We start from the raw sequence: 19934 nt of genomic DNA, 5'->3' as shown, positions 1-19934 counted from the left end.
GTATATTTAAAGTTTTCCCCATTTCAGAAACTTGGAAGCCACCTATTATTTTTATATTTTAAAAACTCATAAATGGGTTCACAAAATGCACAAGTGTTGAAATGTAAATTTACATGTCCTACTGATGTAAATATTTTTACATTTAGAATGTCAGAGCAAAGGCATAAAGAACAGAGAAAACAAATCTGGTCATCAATATCCATGGTCAAAGCTGTTGAAGCTATAAAAGACGAAAAAATTCAGTGGAAAGAAGCAGCAGAAACTTTTAATGTTCCTGAAATTATATTATTAAAATTGTTTGAAGAAAAATATGACAATCCAAAAGTAATAATTCCGTCAAACATTACAGATCCATCTATTTTAAAATCAAAATATGAATACAAAAATGAAGGTAGCAGCAAACAACTGGCAGTACAAGAATGGTCATTGCTGTATATGGCAGAAGCAATAAAAGCTATAAAAAATGAGAAAATAAGCTGGAAATATGCAGCTAGAATGTTTGGGGTTCCGAAAGCAACACTGGCCAAACTGTTGGGAGAGATATTTGGAAATTCTGGTTCTGAAAAAGCATCGAAGATAAAAATGGATTGCCCAGCTTCTTTCGAACTAAATGGAGATAAATTTGAAGTTGAAGATAACAATGTACAACATATCTGTTCTTCATCACTCATAGACAGAGCTATAAAAGCTGTGAAAGAAGAAAAAGTGGGATGGAAGAGAGCTGCAAAAACATTTAAGGTTCCAAAAGCAACATTAAAAAGAAAGTTATATGAAAATCATGGCATTTCTTGTGAAGAATCAAAAGCGCTTCTCAGACCTATCTTAAATGGCGATTTTCAAGTGAGTGAAAAACAAGCATGGTCTCCAGAATCTTTAGAAAAAGCATTAAAGGCTGTAAAAGAAGAAAAAATTGGATGGAAAAAAGCAGCAAAAACTTTTGCGGTGCCGAAAGCGACGCTAAGAAGATTGTTGTATGAGAAAGCAGATAGCTGTTGTCCCGCAATTAATTCCCCAACATTAGGCGATTTTGAGAATAAAGACAAGCATGAGCAAGGGCTGATTAAAAAGGCATGGTCACTAGAATCAATGAAAAAAGCCCTAGACGCTGTAATAACAGAAAAACTTGGATTGAAAAGAGCAGCAGAAACATTTGAGGTACCAAAAACAACACTAAGATTATTGTTATACGTGAAATACGGCATTCCTAATAAAGCATCTCAAGCAAGTATTTCTTGTCTTCCTATTATTACTCCTACTATAGGAGGTAATTTTGATGTTGGAGACAACAATTCACACCAACAAGTGAAACAAGCATGGTCGCCAAGATCTATTAAAGAAATGTTGGAAGCACTGAAAATAAAAAGAAGTAGAATTCAAAAAGCAGCAGAAGCTTTAGGGGTTCCAAAATTCATACTAATGAGATTGCTTTGCCAAAAATGTGGTATTCCTAAAAGAGCATCTGAAGTGCAATTAAATGATGAAATCCTCAAAACAGTAGAATTCAATGTAAAAGATCAGTGGGAACAACAAGAAATTAAACAAACAGGATTATCAGAATCCGAAAAAAGTGCTGTGAAAACTGTTAAAGCTTTAAAAATAAGATGGAGAGTAGCTGCAAAAATATTTGGAGTTTCAAAAACTGCTTTAAGGATATCATGTGATAAGAATAATATTTCTGGAAAAGCATCTCAAGTAAGAATGTGTTGTTCAGAAGTTCTTACTTCAAAGCAGGATGGAAATTTTAAAATAAGAGATGGCAACAAGGATCAACAGGAAATAGAACAATCTTCTTCACCTATACGTATGGTACAATCATTAGAAGAAGAATCATTGAAGGGATTGGGATTAAATGAACAAACAGAAATATCTGAAGTTCACAAGAAAAATTTAAAACGATTGTTTCAAGATGATGATATTATTGGTGATAAAACTTCACCAGCAAAAACGAAACGCCTAAGTCTTCTTATCTCAGATGAGAAGTTTAGAATGCAAGATGGTTGTGAAGAACAACATGTAAGCCAAACAATGGCAACAGGATCTACGATGAAAGTTATAGAAGCTGTTAAAAAGAATTGATAAAAACAAAAAAAATGTATTCCTTCTTAGGGAAGATTGAAAATAAATAGTTAATTTATCCCTAAAGTCATTTCCCCCCTTTTATTTTGGTTTAATTTTTCAGTTTTTAGTTCCTTAAGTTCGTTTTCTTTTTTTCTTATTTTTTTTAAGTTAGCATGTTTTTTTTCTTCAGTGAAATAACTCAACTGAATGATTTCTCTTTCTTTTCAAATATTCATCTTTTCAAATATTCATCTATATTCATAAAAATTTAGAATTCTATTTCATCTGCCACTTTGAAATAAGTACACTGCAAAAAGTGATGTTGCTCTTTTTTTTCTATACGTTAAATAAAAATTTATTTTTTTCACTTTAGGAGTTTTCTCTTAAAATATAAAGTAACTACGCTATTTCGCACTTCAAATCCCAGTACAGTAGAAGATCTATATAATGCAATTCCATAAACCACACAGGCTTTGTGGGGGAAAACAACGAAATTCGCAGTTAAGAAATTTCTATAGCTAAGCAAAACCTATTAACTTTTTTCATTACTTGTTTAATTATTTGCTAAGAGATTAAAATTTCTAAAGGTAAACAAACCAAAATTGATAAATTTTTTCACGCTAGTTCTAATGCTGTAGTGCATATTTTGTGTTCTTAAGTATTTGTATCTAAAAATTATTTTAAAGTATTTTAAGATTGATCTGTTCCAGGCAAATCTTGCAATATTTAGTAGATGAGTGATATGATCTATAAGACACGAAATTCCATTAAACGATAACCACATATTTAAGTTTTCCGTTATAGCGATCTTCTACTGTAGAACATATTGATGATTTGACTGTTTAAAGTATCTAATAAATATTAAACAATGAAACAAATATTACTTGATTGAAAATTCATAAAAGAAAATAACAATTTACTTTTTTCAAGCGCTTCAAAAATAGGCGCCCATTTTCAAAACTTGACAGGCGTGAATGAGAAGAAACAAAACTAGAAAAACCGCATTGGCCGAGAGGGGCAAATCAGTTTAAAATACATTTCGCTCTTGAAAATGGGCTTCTATTTATGAAGTGCTTGAAACATTTGCACTTTATTCTCTTATGTATTTTTGAAGCTTACATAAAGATTAAAACCTATAAATAATCTTTATGTAAGCTTCAACCCTGCTACTTAATAAAGATTAAACCTTATAAATAGAGAAGGATTGGGGAAAAAAAGCAAAAAAATTAACTTTGTAACCCATTAGCAAGACAATTTTGGTTTTTTAAAGCCGTAAACTTTTATATTTGATTAGTTTTACTCTCACTTCAATTTTTGTGTATATTAAGACCGGATATTTGGCGGCCGAATAAGAATTTTTTTTTAAGGAAATCATTCATGAATTTTAATTTTTTTGTATTTAAATAAGTCAAATCATTGTTGAAAAATAGTCAAAACTTAACTGTATTATTGATATAGGGTAAAGGGAAAAACTATAATAGTTTCTCATAAGAAATATTTGAGATAAATAAAAAACTGACTAACTGATAAAAAAAAAAAAGAAGAAAGGGGGAAAAAAGTTGTAAAAATTAATAAGTAAAAAAATTTAAATGCTGAAAATAATATTTTCCATAAAAAAGTATCCATAAAACGTTGAAAGAAGTATAGTCGATGAGGAACGCTTGTAAAAATGCCGCGCTATCCTAAAAACGCTCATGAAAATAAAAGTCGATATTCTCGATAGAAAATTTTAAGCCGAACATCTCAGTTTTCCCAATACCGTATTTTCATGAAAAAAGAATAAAGTCTAATTAGAAACCCACTTAATTGCCACGTCATATTAAAAACAAAAGTTTTTTTAAAGCAAAAAAAAAAAAAAAAATCTTAATACAAAACAGAAATCGTTCTTAATTTAAAAAGAAAAATTTAACGCTAAAATGACCAATTTAACTTTTTTACAATGCCGTATTTTTTTTTTTTTAAATGACGATAAAAGAAAAGTTATTAAAAACGCTCTTTAAAAAGTACTGTGTCATAAAAAGAAAAGTTCATAAAAAATCCAAAAGAGAAACAGACAAAACGAAAAAAAATTATTCTTAGTTCTTAAAAATCAACTTTAGCCTTGAAAATCGCAGATTTCTTTGTTACCGCTTATCTATGTTACCTTACAGAAAAAAAATTTTGAACTCTAAAAAACTCTGTCAAAAAACTCTTCGTTAATATGCTGCACTATAAAATAAAAATAGCAAAAACGAAACAAAAAGAAGAAAAAATTTTCTCAGATTTTAAAACAAGTGTCGAAAATATGACGAAATTGATTTGTCTGAATATAATTAAAAAAAAAAACAGTTGTACAAAACTCGTAATTTAGTATAAAGATATCTAGATTTAATTCTTCCAAATTTCGCTTTTCCATTTGTCTTCCAGGACATAAATGTACAAGCATTGTGCAAGTTTTAAAACTTAAAAATTTGTGTAAAAATTATTTCGAATTATGTATAGTTAAACAGGGCGCATAACGTTTTTTAAAAGTGCATATTTTCGTTTTTTAAAAGCCCTTAAAGGTGCTTTTTTTATTGGGTGTTTTTAAAAATCGATTAATTTTCCCTTTTCGAAAATGAGATTTATGAAAGCAAATGTCGATTTTCGCCACGTATTATGTAAAAACGTGCTTTTCATATTTTTCTATTCAACGTTTTCAGAATTCATTCAACCATGATCAATTTCAGCATTACCGTCAGTCCATAGCGTATGAAAGCGCCAATCATTTTACAGGTTTGGTGAAATACTTGCGAGACCGCATGTGCGTCTAGTGAGCTGGGTTTGGTGAGATTCTTGCACTCTCATGTGCAACTCTGCTGCATTTTGCAAGATATTCTCAATTTCAAGCTTCATTTTCCACCCTGTGAAATCGAACCGAAAAATTTCTTGATCATTTTTTAATGGCTAATATAATCAAGAAAGGAGTTCTTTGTGAAATTCTAGTTACTTTATCATGATCATGTAAAGTTTTTGAAAATTATTTTGTTATTGTACATAGTGCTTAAAAATATTTTTGAGTGCTTAAAAGGTGCTTATTTTTGTTGAAAGATTCGGCTACGCACCCTGGAAAATATCTAAGATCTGTTTTAAAAAATCAAATGCAAGAGAAAACAAGAAAGAAAAAAATTGTTCCCCAGAGCTGTTAAAGAGCTATTGGTTAACTTGTATTTTACATAAAATGTTGCATTTTTTGCGATTATTTATTGTTTTTAAAAATGTTTAATGATTGTGTATCATTCGGTTGAGTTTTCAAAAAATGGGGAAAAATAAAGGTTTCACTTCATTACAATTAGGGAAAATACATTTCAGAAATTTAAACTAAAGCTGAATTTTAATAATCTATCGAAAACTTGAAGTAGCTCCTGCCGTATTTTACAGTATAACGTTGGAACTTTTAAGGATTGCGTTTTTTGTCATGTTCTTTTAAAAAAAAAATTTTTTTTTAAGTATTTTTGCGGTCCTGTACTCTTGATTTCACCTTAATTCATAAGATCCTAACCATAATATGCTATTTATTTTGTGGTTTCTAAATTACTCACAAAATATACTTATCCGCCGGCTTTGAAGATGAAAATAGATTAGTTTGCTCAAAATGTTAAGTCAAATTAGCTTGATGTAGAGGTGTGGTTTCTGTTCAAGAGTTCGCCGGTATTTTGTAACTTTTAATTACGATACTGATACAAAATAACTCGTCACAATTATAAAGAATTTTAACTATTCCCTTAAAAATAAAGTACATTTTAAAATTTTAATAGAAACGTCTTTAACAATTTAGTGAGATCTCGCGAGGTTGCTATTGGGAAAATTTTTGTCCACTGACATTTTGTCCACATATCCCCCAAAATCCCTCACTTATACGTTACTTTTTTCTTTCATACTCTACTGCAAAGCAACTCGTCGTAATTATAGAGAATAGAATTTTAATAATTTCCTGAAAAATAAAATACATTTTCAAATATTAATCGCGCATAACCGTCAAATAAAGTGTCTACAACTGTTTGATGAGATCTCACAAGATTTACTATTGGGAAAACTTTTTGTCCACATATCCCTCTCTTATACGTTACCTTTTTCTTTCATACTCTACAAAGTAACTCCTCATAATTATAAAGAATAGAATTTTAAATAATTTCCTGAAAAATAAAATGCATTTTCAAATATTAATCGCGCATAACCGTTAAATAAAGTGTCTACAACTGTTTGGTGAGATCTCACAAGATTTACTATTGGGAAAACTTTTTGTCCACATATCCCTCTCTTATACGTTACCTTTTTCTTTCATACTCTACAAAGTAACTCGTCATAATTATAAAGAATAGAATTTTAAATAATTTCCTGAAAAATAAAGTGCATTTTCAACTATTAAATCGCGCGTAACCGTCAAATACAGTGTCTATAACTATTTGGTGAGATCTCACAAGGTTTACTAGTGGGAAAACTTTTTGTCCGACTGACATACGGGATATCTAGATATCCCAAAATCCTTCACTTATATGCCACCCATATTTCAAAAGATACAAAATAACTCGCCGCATTCGTAGTTAGTTTGCCAAATCCAGAATACCCTTCAATGTCCAACGTCACGAGTGACCACAAAAGCGCATATTGTAAAAAATTGCTTTCCCAAAGTCCAGCGATACCCCCCACAAAAGTTTTCTCGACATTTGCACATCGCAGGCACTCTATCAGGACACGAACTTGAAAGCATTCTGAATAAAATAAAAAAATATATATAAAAGTTGGATGGTTCGAGCACACGCAAACTAGAGAAGAAGAAGGAAAAAAAGAGGGGGCTTGTGCTGCTTTCGAGACATTATTTGCCGCACCAGCGGTGCATAAAATCCCGTAGAGAAACGGAAGTATGTTTTGATGTATTGCGTAGTTGGAACAGTACGTCACCTTGGGAAATACACTGCTAATGGATCGAAATCTAGATCTGCATGGTCGGTGTGGGAAAAAGAAGGAATAGTAAGATTTCCAACTTTTTTGCATTTTCGATGGACTAGCTTTTCGTTCGTTCTCTCCCGCGTCGAACTTTTTCTTTCTTTCTTTTTTTTTTTTTTCCTTCCATAACCCGCGGGGTTTATCCGAAAATATTTGGTCAGATGGTTCATTCTGATGTTGATAGACGCTGGTCCCCGGAGACCTGGTAAATACCGTCTTTCATTTGTCGAAATGCAAGCGAGGAAATGTTTTTCATTATAAAAGTATTTTTGAACAAGGCAATTAAAAAAAATTGTGAGGGTGGTTGATAATCCTCTTAATTTCTTTCTAGTTTTATTATTTTTTAAAAAATCTTTTTTTGTAATGTTACAATTTTCCAAGGGCCGTTCAAATATTATGTAAGCACATAAGTATATTTGTTGACTAGGTGAAAGAAAGAGAGTATGAACATTACTTATGTACCACACTAAGATTGCTTAGTTTTAAGTTGCGAAAAAAAGGCAAAAATTGACAGGGTGCGTAGCGTTTTTAAAAAGTGCTTATATGTGCTTATTTTCGATTTTTGTTTCTTAAAGCCTTTAAAGGTGCTTTTTTCATTGGATGTCTTTAAAAAGTGCTTAATTTTTCCTTTTTCCAAATGAGATTTTTCCTTTACCATGTTGATTTTCGTTTCGAATTATGCAAAAAGACACAGTTCACATTGTTCTATTCAACGTTTTCGCAATTAATTCAACCCCAATCTATTTCGGCTTATTGCCAGTCCGTAGCGTATGAAAATACCATTCGTTTTACATGATTCAAAATTTCATGATTTTTGACAACTGTCAAAAACAATGTCAATTTTTTTTTTGACCTGACTGTAAAACAAAATAAAACCGTCAATTGTCAAAAACTTTCCAACCCTGCCTAATTATGATATTTTTTTAAAGTGCTTGAAAATATTTTTTGAGTGCTTGAAAAGTGCTTAAAAGGTGCTTATTTTTTGTTGAATAATTTAGCTACGCTCCCTGATGGAACAAAAAATACACTTTTAAAAATGTCAAATTTGAAATAAAAGTTAATAGTTGAAATTAGGAGAAGTAAAAAGTTGATAGAAAATTATTTAATTGGTCAATGGTTTTGACCACAGGTAAAAAAACACAAGATATTCATAAAGAATTAAAGACATATCATCAAATGAGCTTCGAAACGTGCTGAAATGCATGCAGGATGCTAAATGAATAGATAAAAAAAGTGGCCCAAGATTCATTCCAAATCGAACGGAATAAGAAAGAAGGAATGCCGTAAAAGATATGAAAAAAAAATGTCTGCAACAATCTTGAACACCATCTGATTGGATGATTGTGTATTAAATTTAAATCATTTTATGCTTCAATTGTTCTGTTTGACTCTGTTGAGCTGAAAACTTTTCTGCTCATAATAGTATGTAATGAATTAAAATGTTAATTTTGTTCTAAGTTGCATCTTTTATGCTAAATTACATATTTTATTTAAATTTAAACCTAATGTTCTTGAAATTTGAGCACTGTAGTAAAAGTCGAAGTTAAAGCAAGGTATAAGGGGATTGGGCTTTGCTTATTTTTCTTGACATGGTGGTGGGTGATTCAAAATTACCATAAACATGCTTAAGCATTTGAACAGATTCTCACTTTCTCCCCTGCCCCTAATAAAAAAATGATTATCAAGCCACAGAAATAAAAACTTACATTTTGCTCATGTAACTAACCTCATAGTTAATGTTGCATTATCTACAGCCTCCAATTCATCAATTCCTTGCTGACTTTCAATCAAAAAATAAATTAAAAGAACTCCGTAAAGAAATTATAACATTAAAATTCGTAGAGGTACTATATGGTCGAAGCGTTTTTAAAAAGTGCTTAAAGGTGCTTATTTTCAATTTTCGTTTTTTAAAAGCCCTTAAATGTGCTTTTTTATTGGGTGTTTTTAAAAAGTGCTGAATTTTCCCTTTTCGAAAATTAGATTTTTTTTTACCATGTCGATTTTGGCCACGTATTATGCAAAAACGTGGTTTTCACATTGTTTTATTCAACGTTTTCGCAATTGATTCAAACACAATGCATTTCGGCGTACCGTCGATCTTTAACGTATGAAAGCACCTATCATTTTACATGTTTGATGAAATACTTGCGGGGCCCGTATGCGCGTATACTGAGCTGGGTTCGGTGAGAGTCTTGCACTCTCGTGTGCAACTCTGCTGCTGCATTTTGCAAGAGATTCTTAATTTCGGGCTTCATTTTCCACCCTCTGAAAACCGAAAAATTTCTCGATCTAATATAATCGGGAAAGGAGTTCTTTATCAGAAACTAGTTATTTTATCATGATCATGTGAAGTCTTCGAAAACTATTTTGAATTTTTATTAATGTATATAGTGCTTTAAAATATTCTTTCAGTGCTTAAAAAGTACTTTAAAGGGTGCTTATTTTTGTTGAAAGATTTGGCTACGCACCGTGTACTAACTTATGGTATCGTAAGATTTAATCTTTTAACATTTAAAAATTTTTAAAGTAAATTTTCTTTAACTAAAACAAAAGCCTTTCCAGTATTAAAAAGCATAGCAGTAAAAAAGAAACTTTAAGGAATGATGAAAATAAGTAACTAAATTATTAATACTTCCATAGTTTAATTTTATTAAAGGTGACAAAGCGCGCCATTCTACAAATTTTTTTGATTCCAAAATATTTCATAAATACTTTGTCTTTAAGAGAAATTTATGTTGGCCTTATTGTTTATAGGAATTATTAATTAGGAGTATTACAAACGATTGATTTAAAAACTGACTCCATTGCTCTTGAGAGCCGAAATTTATTTTTCTGCGGCTTTCTTCCGAAAAATATTGTAAATCTCAATTCTGAACTCCGATTTCTGAAAGAAGATTGGTTTCGCTAGAAAAAAGAGTACAGAATTTACAATGAGGAGAAAGTTAATTAAAGAGCAGCGTTGTCACCTTAATTGAATAATAATCAATTCAACAACAGTGTAGCCTGGTTGGTTGAACTCGTGTTCGTGAGTACGGGAATTCGAATCCTACCGGTGACGCACGAATTATTAGCACGGCTTTACATTTACTTTAAAGGCTCTCACGTGAGCCGCTTCATTCGTTAAATATAATTTGCTATGCACTCTTCTTACTTTTTTTTGTAACTGTAAATGGTCATGGTGCGTAGCGTTTTTAAAGGTGCTTATTTTCGATTTTTGTTTTTTAAAAGCCATTAAAGGTGCTTTATTCATTGGGTGTTTTTAAAAAGTGCTTAATTTTCCTTTTGGAAAATGAGATTTTTTTTTTCTTTACCATGTTGGTTTTCACCAGTAATTATGCAAAAGCGTGCTTTTTACATTGTTCTATCCAACATTTTCACAATTCATTCAACCACAATCCATTTCGGCGTACCGTCGGTCCATAGCTTATAAAAATGCCTATCATTTTACGTGTTTGATGAAATACTTGCGAGTCCGCATGTCCGCCTACTGAGCTGGGTTCGGAGAGATTATTGCACTCTCATGCATGTGTAACTCTGCATTTTGCAAGCTATTCTCAATTTTAAGATTCATTTTCCACTTTCTGATATAAAACCGGAAAATCTCTTGATCATTTTTTAATGACTAATATAATCAAGAAAAGAGTTCTCTGTCAAAAACTAGTTATTTTATCATGATCATGTAAAATCTTTGAAAATTTTTTGCATTTTGCCTATGTATATAGTGCTTAAAAAGTACTTAAAAGGTGCTTATTTTTTGTTGAAAGATTTGGCTACGCACCCTGATGGTGATGCTACCATTCTTACTGAATTTCTGAAGCTCTCTCACGTGCCACTTTTTTTATTTGGGCAACACTTATACAATTTTAAAGCTGCTCATGAACAAAAAATTGCTTCCCTGTGTTGTTTTACCATATTGTTTCCGTGTTAGGATATATTAAACTTTAATCTTTGTAGAGTTCGCGCCGCTAATTGGAATTTTTATTTCATCTTTTTAGGAATATTGCTGTCTGCAACGACTATGTAGTGTCTGAAGCAATGGTTGAGCAAGACATCATGACGTGTCTAGTCACACTTTTAGAACAGGTATGTTTTTCATTAAAATTTTCCTTCTAAGTTTAAATTCTCATCCCTTTAAAAGTTCATTAACAAATGAGGTTCGTAAACCAAATGCTTCAATGTGGTAATAGGAAGATCTCTTGAATTAAAATGTTTCATTTCGCCAAAAAGCTATTGCCCAGTTCAAAAAATGTTTCGACGAGTCTAATTTGTGTTTGTTTGTTTTTTTCCCTGATCGTAATATTTTTTATTGACCGCCTACTTTCGTGTTTTTCCATAAATATTTATGATAATTTTTTTATCAAAATTTTCGATTTTTTTTTATTTTTCAAACAAAATTTTTTATTGTGTGTAGAAGCTTCTGCGGGTCGCTTATCAACAATCGTCGAGCGCCGCATATGTCCTGCGGGAAGCAGATTGTGCTGTAGCCAATGCAATTAAACATTGAAACTAAAAGATTAAACGTACACATTTGTGTAAATGTGGTAAAATGCGACACAAAGACTATATTGGTTAATTATTAAATAAGGAAGTGCTTTGAACCGCAGGATAGTCAGAAGGTTTGCTTTAAAGTAGCCATTTTAAAAAAAAGATCATTCTTATAAATTTAAACAAAATGCTTCTGTTTGAATTCCACAAAATCAACTGTATGGAAAAGTTTCAAAATCTATTACCCTTAAAAAATTCGAATAAATCTCTTGTTTTTTTTTTTGTTTTTAATTGTCTACTCCAGATCTTGCACTTTCTCAAAATTGCTTGAAACGTTTCCAATATTATCCTAGCTGTGTTGCAAAGAAGAAGAAAAAAGAAAAAAAGAACTTTTCAAAAATATAAACTAAAAGTAGAAAAAAAGAAAATAAACGCCAACAAGTTTACTAAAAAAAAGCGTTGACATTTTTTTGCCGGTTTAATTATGATAATACCCGTAAATGAAGTACTACTAGTATTTAATTCATTTTAAAGAAAATAATAATTACCGAAATACCATTTCTGTATTACTTTTAAACTTTTGCATATTCTAAAAAAAATTTCCCCCAAAGTCCCTAAGAAATCTTTCCATTTTATTAATGCCTCTCCAGCATTTCTAAATAAATCGGTATTCATGAAAAGTCAGCAAAATTCGATTCAGCTCATTCCTATGGCAAAACTATGCGGGCGGTTTATTGGAGAACAATTTTACTTCTGTCAAACATGTAGAAATGCTCTTATTTGAGGAATATCCAATCGGGAGAGGTTTTAGCTGCTTTGTATTTGCCTCTCGCGGTTGTTTCGCATTGCAAGAAAACTTCATTTGCTTATTCGGTCGAAATTCTCAGCCGGGGTCACCCATGGGGGTTACATGCGGACAACATATCCCCTTTCCTGATGGGAAAAGAGCCTCAGGGCCATTTTTTCCCCCTACTTTTTTAAAAAGTCAGGTACACACACACCCTCACTCCTATTCATGCAAATGCAAGGGCTTGTCCCGTGAGCGCCCCTGTCTCACTCTCGATCGGTTCCCTTTTGGGTCGGGGTGAAGGGGGATAAGAAAGCGCCTGCCGCCGGCGATAAGAAAAGATGGAAAAATGGAAGGGGTGGAAAGGGAAGATGAAACCGAAAAGGGGTGCAGAGGATAAGGGGGGATGTGAATTTTACATAGCTCTTTTCCTTCCTTGGTCGTTGCACGTCAGGCCCAGTTATGATTTGCCTGCGGTGTCCTCAGGGTTCAGAGAGAAAAGGGGGTGGCATCATTTTTCTTTATATTACTCCGAACTTCTGCATATTGCGTAGGAGTTATTCCGTTATTTCGATGATGACTGCGCGGTCCCGAGCGATTCCCCGGAGAATACCAGCCGCCTCCTTCGTATCTTCTTTTGGGAGGGATTTTTCAGACTTTTCAACCCCCTTCTTTCCATCTAGTTTTCCTTTTTTTTTTCCTTCCCTCCTTCTCAAACCCTATGTATTTATGTATGTATAAAAGTCCTTTTCTCTTTCGCGTTTAGAGTGTGTGACAATGAAGAATAACGAGAAAAGTATGGGCCGCAGAGACCCCGGGTTTAATGAGCCCGGTCCGGTCCCCGGAGACAAGCTGTGGGCATTAAAGCCCAGCACACACAAATTAAAGTCGCGCGCGTGTGCTCTCCCTCTTTCTATCTTTTCCAATTGGATGAAAAGAAGGGAGAAAAAGATGGAAGAAAAAGAAAAAGGGGTATATGTGCGCCTGATGGGAGAAAAGACGAAATGAGCTCCGAGACCTTTTGCACAGGGGCGCACCGGATTACCAAGGAAAGAAGGGGCGGCCTTCATGCAAATGAAAAGAACCCCCAAGAGGCGAACAGCCATTAAAGATTTATATGTATGCCTTCTATTGCGCCCCAGCCTGTGCATACATAGGCGCAAAACCCATTGATTGACGGTGTTTTCTTAGCCTTTGAAAGTATTAGAGAGGTGCCCTCCCTTGAGATTTGCTTTTACTGGCTACAAATTTTAACTACGACATCTTCAGAACTTCTCTCTTCTTTTTTTTCTTCTGTGTTTGCTTAAGTATTTCGCTGTAAGGTAAAGGTTTTGATGATATCTTTTGTTTTCATCAGGAAAAGAATGTTAGTTAGGATGATGGGTCGGCCTATTAAACCACCAGGATCTTGCGGGATAGTTAGAATTCGTTTCCGACAAAGGCAACTGGGAATATTCTCTTTGTCCTTAAATCGACGTGCATTGCCTGAATCGAGAAAAGTTATAGTAGTTTGAATGTAGTGTTTATCTAACTGGAACGTTTGAAAAGGAAGCGTTAATGGTGAAGAAAAAGGGATTCCTGTATCTCATTTGTCATATTCCTTTTTTTGTATTTTCCTTGGAAATTAAGCAAATTCGAAACATTTTGCTAAAAGTTCAAAATAATGAGTGCTATTAGTAAACCGATTTATGACTTTCATTCGAAAACTTTTGAAAATAAAACGATAACTTGACTAAGTATTACAATCTGTTGCAAGTCTAACCTGGTGGAAAAATAATATTTTATTGTACTACCATAGCAGCAAAATAACTTGTGCCCTCATTGGGACAATATTCATGAATCTTGGCTCAGTAAGGGTTCAAAGGGCATTTATTTTTTCGATATTGGCCCTATATACAGGGAGCATAGCGTTTTTAAAAAGTGTTTAAAAGTTCTTATTTTCGAGTTTCGTTTCTTAAAAGCCCTTAAATGTGCTTTTTTTCATTGAGTGTTTTTAAAAAGTGCTTAATTTTCCCTTTTACAAAATGAGACTTTTCCTTTGCTATGTTGATTTTCGCTTCGAATTATGCAAAAAGACACAGTTCACATTGTCCTATTCAGCGTTTCCCAATTAATTCAACCCCAATCTATTTCGGCAGTCCGTAGCGTATGAATACGCCATTCGTTTTATAGGATTCAAAATTTCATGATTTTTGACAATTGTCAAAAACAATGCCAAAAGGTTTTTTTTTTTTTTTTTTTATTTTTTTTTTTTTTTTTTTACATGACGGTTAAAGCAAGATTGTTGCTAGAGTGATGAGCACTTTGTTTAATCGGTTTATTTCATACGTAGTTCGTTTACCTTTAATTTTATAGCGTTTAATTTGTTCTCGTCTTTATGTCAACCTTTACTATGGTTGATTTATATTATAGCGATTGAATAATAATAAAGAAAAGAAGTGAGGGTAAAAAAAATTTAAAAAATCAGTTTAGCGTATTAGTTAATCTGTATTTTCTATAAATAAGTTTATAATATCTCTCTATAAATTATGCACTCTTGTATAGTTTGGAGTGTTCTCTATAATTTAGTTAACTTTAGCTGTGAAAGTCGGGTGTTATGTAAATAATGATCATTGTTCTGTTTAATCCTTTTTGCATATTTATAAACAACTTGCGTATTAAAAAAAACGAATGATAGTTTTCTGTGTGAAATACTATCTATCTATCTAATACTAAATACTAACTAACTATCCACTAAATTACTTAGTCCTCACGCAATATACCTGCAGTACCTATAAATTAAATAATTGCTAACTTTTTACTAGTTATGAAATGGATACATATCAAACTACTGCAAAAGTTTTTTTTTTTTTTTTTTTAAATCGGAACGCGAATCGTTCACTAAAAATCTGCAAAACCAAAAATTTAAAAGTTTAAATAATGAATATTACTTAGAAAGAAACTGTGTTGACTTAATTGTGATAAATCTGCATAGTTTCCAAATTCTGATATTAAAACGGGTTTCTTTTTTCTTATAGTCTCTTATGGTTTCTTCCACTCCTAAAAATTTTGAAGTTAAAAGTTCGAAATTATTTTCGGAAACATGTATGGTATTTTATTACTACTTTTATGGGGGAAATTTTAAATATCCTTAAGTTTTATATGACGAAACCTTGTTCCCTTATCTTCATTGTGGGTTAAGCGTAAAGTTCTTTTTTCTGCTTCGTAACTCTTCATGCAGTGAAAGTAGTATCACAGAAAAGTTAACCGTCATTAGGAAAAACTAGTTTTACAATAGTGTAGGTGGACTTTGAACTTAAGAAAGTCTTCGATGTGTGAAACTGTGTTAATAATGAGTCTTATTACATCTTTGTTCCACAACAAAAAACTTACATAAATTGTGAACTCTTTTCATTGTAATTTTATTAAATGAAGTCAGCAGATTGAGCCAGGTTTTCTTTGTTCTTAACGTAATTTTCCGACAAATTCATTTCTTAAGGACTGATGTTCAGGAAAATCGGATCTTAATCAATTCAAAGCAATTACAACAAAGATTATTCGCTAAAAAACCTCGTTTTATATGACAACAGAGCATTCGGAAATCAGTTTGCAAACTATAGATATACAATAATTTGCTAGGCGTGCAAATTTGGAAATTACTTTTAAGACAAATTTTCCTTATGAAGATATTCCAGTATAGATACATTTATTTTTAACAGAAAACGCTTTTAATAAGAAAGATCATCAGTTTTATATCGCCAACCAATTATCTACGAAAATTATTCATTGATTATTAAATCATTATTTTTTAAAAGAATCCCACAAAACGGAACTTAAGAATATACTATTTTCTAATTAAAACATTCCAATCTTATAACAATTCTCTTGCTTAAAATGGTTGCTAATTATTCTAATAAATGCAACAACAACAAAAACTATGAGCATTCTTTTTTTCTTCATCTTGCGAGGTAAAAAATTTTCTTTGCGAACGCATTTAAATTTCATACCCAACTTTCACATTATAAACATATATTTATGGAAGAGGGACGATGGAAAAACAGCTTTACAGGATTCGCACTCATCTCCAACTGAGTTAAAGTAGTTGAAAGTGAGATTCGGTGTTGGAGAAGCAAGCTGTGTTTTTTAGATCCCAAGGGACTGAATTTTAAAACGCACTCGGGTTCGTTCTGGGAACCGCAGATGTGTGTCCTTTCTGCCCTTCCCTTTGCGCTATTCCCCCTACCTTGGACCTTACTTTCTCCGCATACCAAAATGTGTGTGTATATACATTTTTATTTTCCTTTCGAATCCATTAAATTGAGAAGAAAAGCAAAATGTCGGTTTCTGCAATGCGATATGGGTTAGATTCCCAAACTTTTGGCTACTTATCGCTTTTTCTGTGCTTCCCGATCGAAAGCTATAAAATTTTTTGATTAATGATTTTTATCGTTTGCTTATTAATTTTAGTAAATAATAGCTGTAACAGGGTGCGTAGCGTTTTTAAAAAGTGCTTAAAGGTGCTTTTTTTCATTGGATGTTTTTAAAAAGCGCTTAATTTTCCCTTTTCCAAAATGATATTTTTCCTTTACCATGATGAATTTCGCCATGAATTATGCAAAAAGACACTTTTCACATTGTTCTATTCAACGTTTTCACAATTAATTCAACTCTAATCTATTTCGGCTTACCGTCTGTCCGTAGCGTATGAAAACGCCATTCGTTTTACACAGGGTGCGTAGCGTTTTTAAAAAGTGCTTAAAGGTGCTTATTTTCAATTTCCGTTTTTTTAAAAGCCCTTAAAGGTGCTTTTTTTATTGGATGTTTTTAAAAAGTGTTTAATTTTTCCTTTTCTAAAATGATATTTTTCCTTTACCATGATGAATTTCGCCGTGAATTATGCAAAAAGACAATTTTCATATTATTCTATTCAACGTTTTCACGATTAATTCAACTCCAATCTATTTCGGCGTACCGTCTGCCCGTAGCGTATGAAAACGCCATTCACACATTCAACATGAAACACATGATTCAAAATTTCATGATTTTTGACAATTGTCAAACACTATGACAAAAGTTTTTTTTTTTTTTTTTGACTTGATGGTTAAAACCGTAAAATGTCAAAATCTTGCCCACCCTGCCAAATTATGAATTTTTTTGAAGTGCTTAAAAATATTTTTAAGTGCTTGAAAGGTCCTTATTTTTTGTTAAAAAATTTGGTTACGCACCCTGTTTAATGCAAAAATGTATTTCGAAATGCGTGTAATATTTTAAAGTTTTTGATAATTGCTCTAGACAAATACTTTGTTCGAATCCTGAAACTTCTAGTTAATTCTTGATAGTCATCAGAATGTTTTCTTTCCTTTTTTCTCCCGATCTTCAATTTCCTGAATTCAAAAATAAATTTTGACGAAATAATAATATTTAAAATCTCTTGCATTATCGAGGTTGCATATTTACGAAATGCTCCGTGTTTCTTGACTGTAGTTGCTATTTTATTTGCTTATCATGGTAACTATAGACCACCCGTGACAAAACTGTGTCGTTACTTGGAAACCACACTAAACAACGTGGAACATCCAACTTGGAAACATGTGCTAAAACAAAGAATATTATTAGCGTGCACTAAATATTTTCTGTCATGTTGATGATAATATTAAAAGTTACAAAAACATTCATTACATTTATTGACATTTGCAACAATGCTATAAGTTAGGATAAAAGCTCATTAAGTGCAAGCGGCATATTGTTTTCATTCAGTACTTTCATCTTCTTTATTCCAAGTCAGGGGTCTGTTTAGAAGAAATTTGGGTCCGTTAACACGAATATCTTCACGTAATATTTTTTCGTTAAAACGGACCCTTCACAGAATTATTTTTCTTTAAATCGGACCCTTCACAAATTTTTTCATCTTCATTATTGTTTTGGTAATCGAATAAACCCTTCCCAGGGGGGGGGGGGAATGGATGTAAACGATTTAAGTTCTGTAATCGGCAGACGCTTCTTCCATTATTCGTCCGAAATTAATATTCTGCGCTCAGCAGTATAGGCTAAATACCAAATATTTGTATATTGCATCTCTAATTTGGAAGCAGCAATTGCTGTTTATTTTTGAAAATTTAATTTTTTTTAATTATGAATTTACAGTGTTGAGCATTATCTTTATCTATTTACAATTTAAAAACTCATTGAAAAAGTTTTTGCAATAACAGGACCACCCTATTTGCACAAATTCATAAAAGCAGTACCCTGGTTGAAAGAATGTGACTTAACGTTTATTTTATATTCACAAATTACGAATAATTTTTTCACAATTTTACGAAAATAGAACCCTTTACAAAATGTCTGGACAGACCCCTGCAAGTTTCATTGCACATATTAAAGTCACTTATTTATGCAGAAAGTTACTTTAATGTGTGCAGTGTCTACTGCAATATGTGCAATTCTACTTTTCCAATATGTGTATATCAATTGGAAAAGTAGAATTTCAAAATTGAGTAAAATAATATAACTTCTAGATTCGCTTCAGATAAAATAAATTAATACGTTTTTTCATTTTATTAATTTATTTTTTATTTATTTATTTTGTGCTTGAAGTATTTTATCCAAAATTTCTTTTTAAAAATCAAATTCTGTTAGTATATTTTCAGGATTTCGTCTCAAGTTCCGAATGTCTTCCTTCTAAATCCGTATTCTTTTTGGCGATCATTTACCCTGCAACCCCTTCCACAAATACTACATATAAAAAACGCTTATAAACTGTCAAATAAATGCTCTTCTCCTCTTTTCCCCCGTTTTATCCCACAATTTAATATCCCTCCAAATCGAAATTCCCCCGAGAGGTTGAACTGGACTTGGAAAAGGAATGAAAATATAAAGCAACCATTCCCATTCGATTAGATATTGTAAATATAGAATTAGCATCTAAAATCGCTTCTCTAAACATACTCTATCTTACCACTAGTCTATATTTTCCATTTGCTAACACTCCAAAAACAGGTCGCTTTTTTTTTCTCCCTCCCTTGCTGCTGTTGCTTTGGATTGCTCTTAATATTTCTAGCAGTTTATAAATAATAGCGGAAAAAAATAGCTTTTAAGGCAAGCAGTATACTGTTAGAACAGGGTTCGCACGAACATTAAAAGTGCTTAATTTTACATCACTAAAATTGCTCTTAGGTGCTTTTTTCTTACCTTAAGGTGCACCTTAAAGATGCTTTTTTCATTAGATGTTTTTAGAAAGTGCTTAATTTTCCCTTTTTGAAAATGAGATTCTTTTCTTTACCATGTCGATTTCCGCCATGTATTATGCAAAAGCGTGCTTTTCACATTGCTCTTTTCAACGTTTTCACAATTCATTCACCCACAATCCATTTCGGCATACCGTCGGTCGGTAATGTATTAAAGCACTAATCGTTTTACATGTTTGATAAAATACTTGCATCCGCATGTGCGTCTATTGAGCTGGGTTCGGTGAGATTCTTGCTCTCTCATGTGCAACTCGGCTGCATTTTGCAAGATGTTCTTAATTTCAGGCTTCATTTTCCACCCTCTGATATCGAATCGAAAAATCTCTAGGTCATTTTATTATGGCTAATATAATCAAGAAAAGCGTTCTTTGTTAGGAACTAGTTATTTTATCATGATCATGTAAAGTCTTCGAAAA

At 32.2% G+C, this 19934-nt stretch overlaps 1 protein-coding gene across 3 annotated transcripts in view; it reads left to right on the top strand.

Annotated features, from left to right (window-relative positions):
* Window positions 1–19934, top strand: part of LOC107442406 (HEAT repeat-containing protein 3) — a 97351-nt gene that overhangs the window by 13962 nt on the left and 63455 nt on the right. For 2 of the 3 annotated variants that reach the window (XM_087167619.1, XM_087167616.1), the window contains exon 3: window positions 11019–11106. In XM_087167619.1, coding sequence (XP_087023745.1) covers window positions 11019–11106 — 88 coding nt within the window. Of the gene's footprint in view, window positions 1–146; window positions 2143–11018; window positions 11107–19934 lie in introns of those variants that run through there. The other variant, XM_087167610.1, reaches the window with a different exon arrangement.

The sequence above is a fragment of the Parasteatoda tepidariorum genome, chromosome 1 (genome assembly GCF_982258835.1).
Source record: "Parasteatoda tepidariorum strain Cologne lab strain chromosome 1, Ptep-v5.0, whole genome shotgun sequence".
NCBI classification, from domain to species: Eukaryota; Metazoa; Arthropoda; class Arachnida; order Araneae; family Theridiidae; genus Parasteatoda; species Parasteatoda tepidariorum.
Note: the sequence above shows the minus strand (reverse complement) of the source record. Positions and strands in the feature narration are given on the sequence as shown.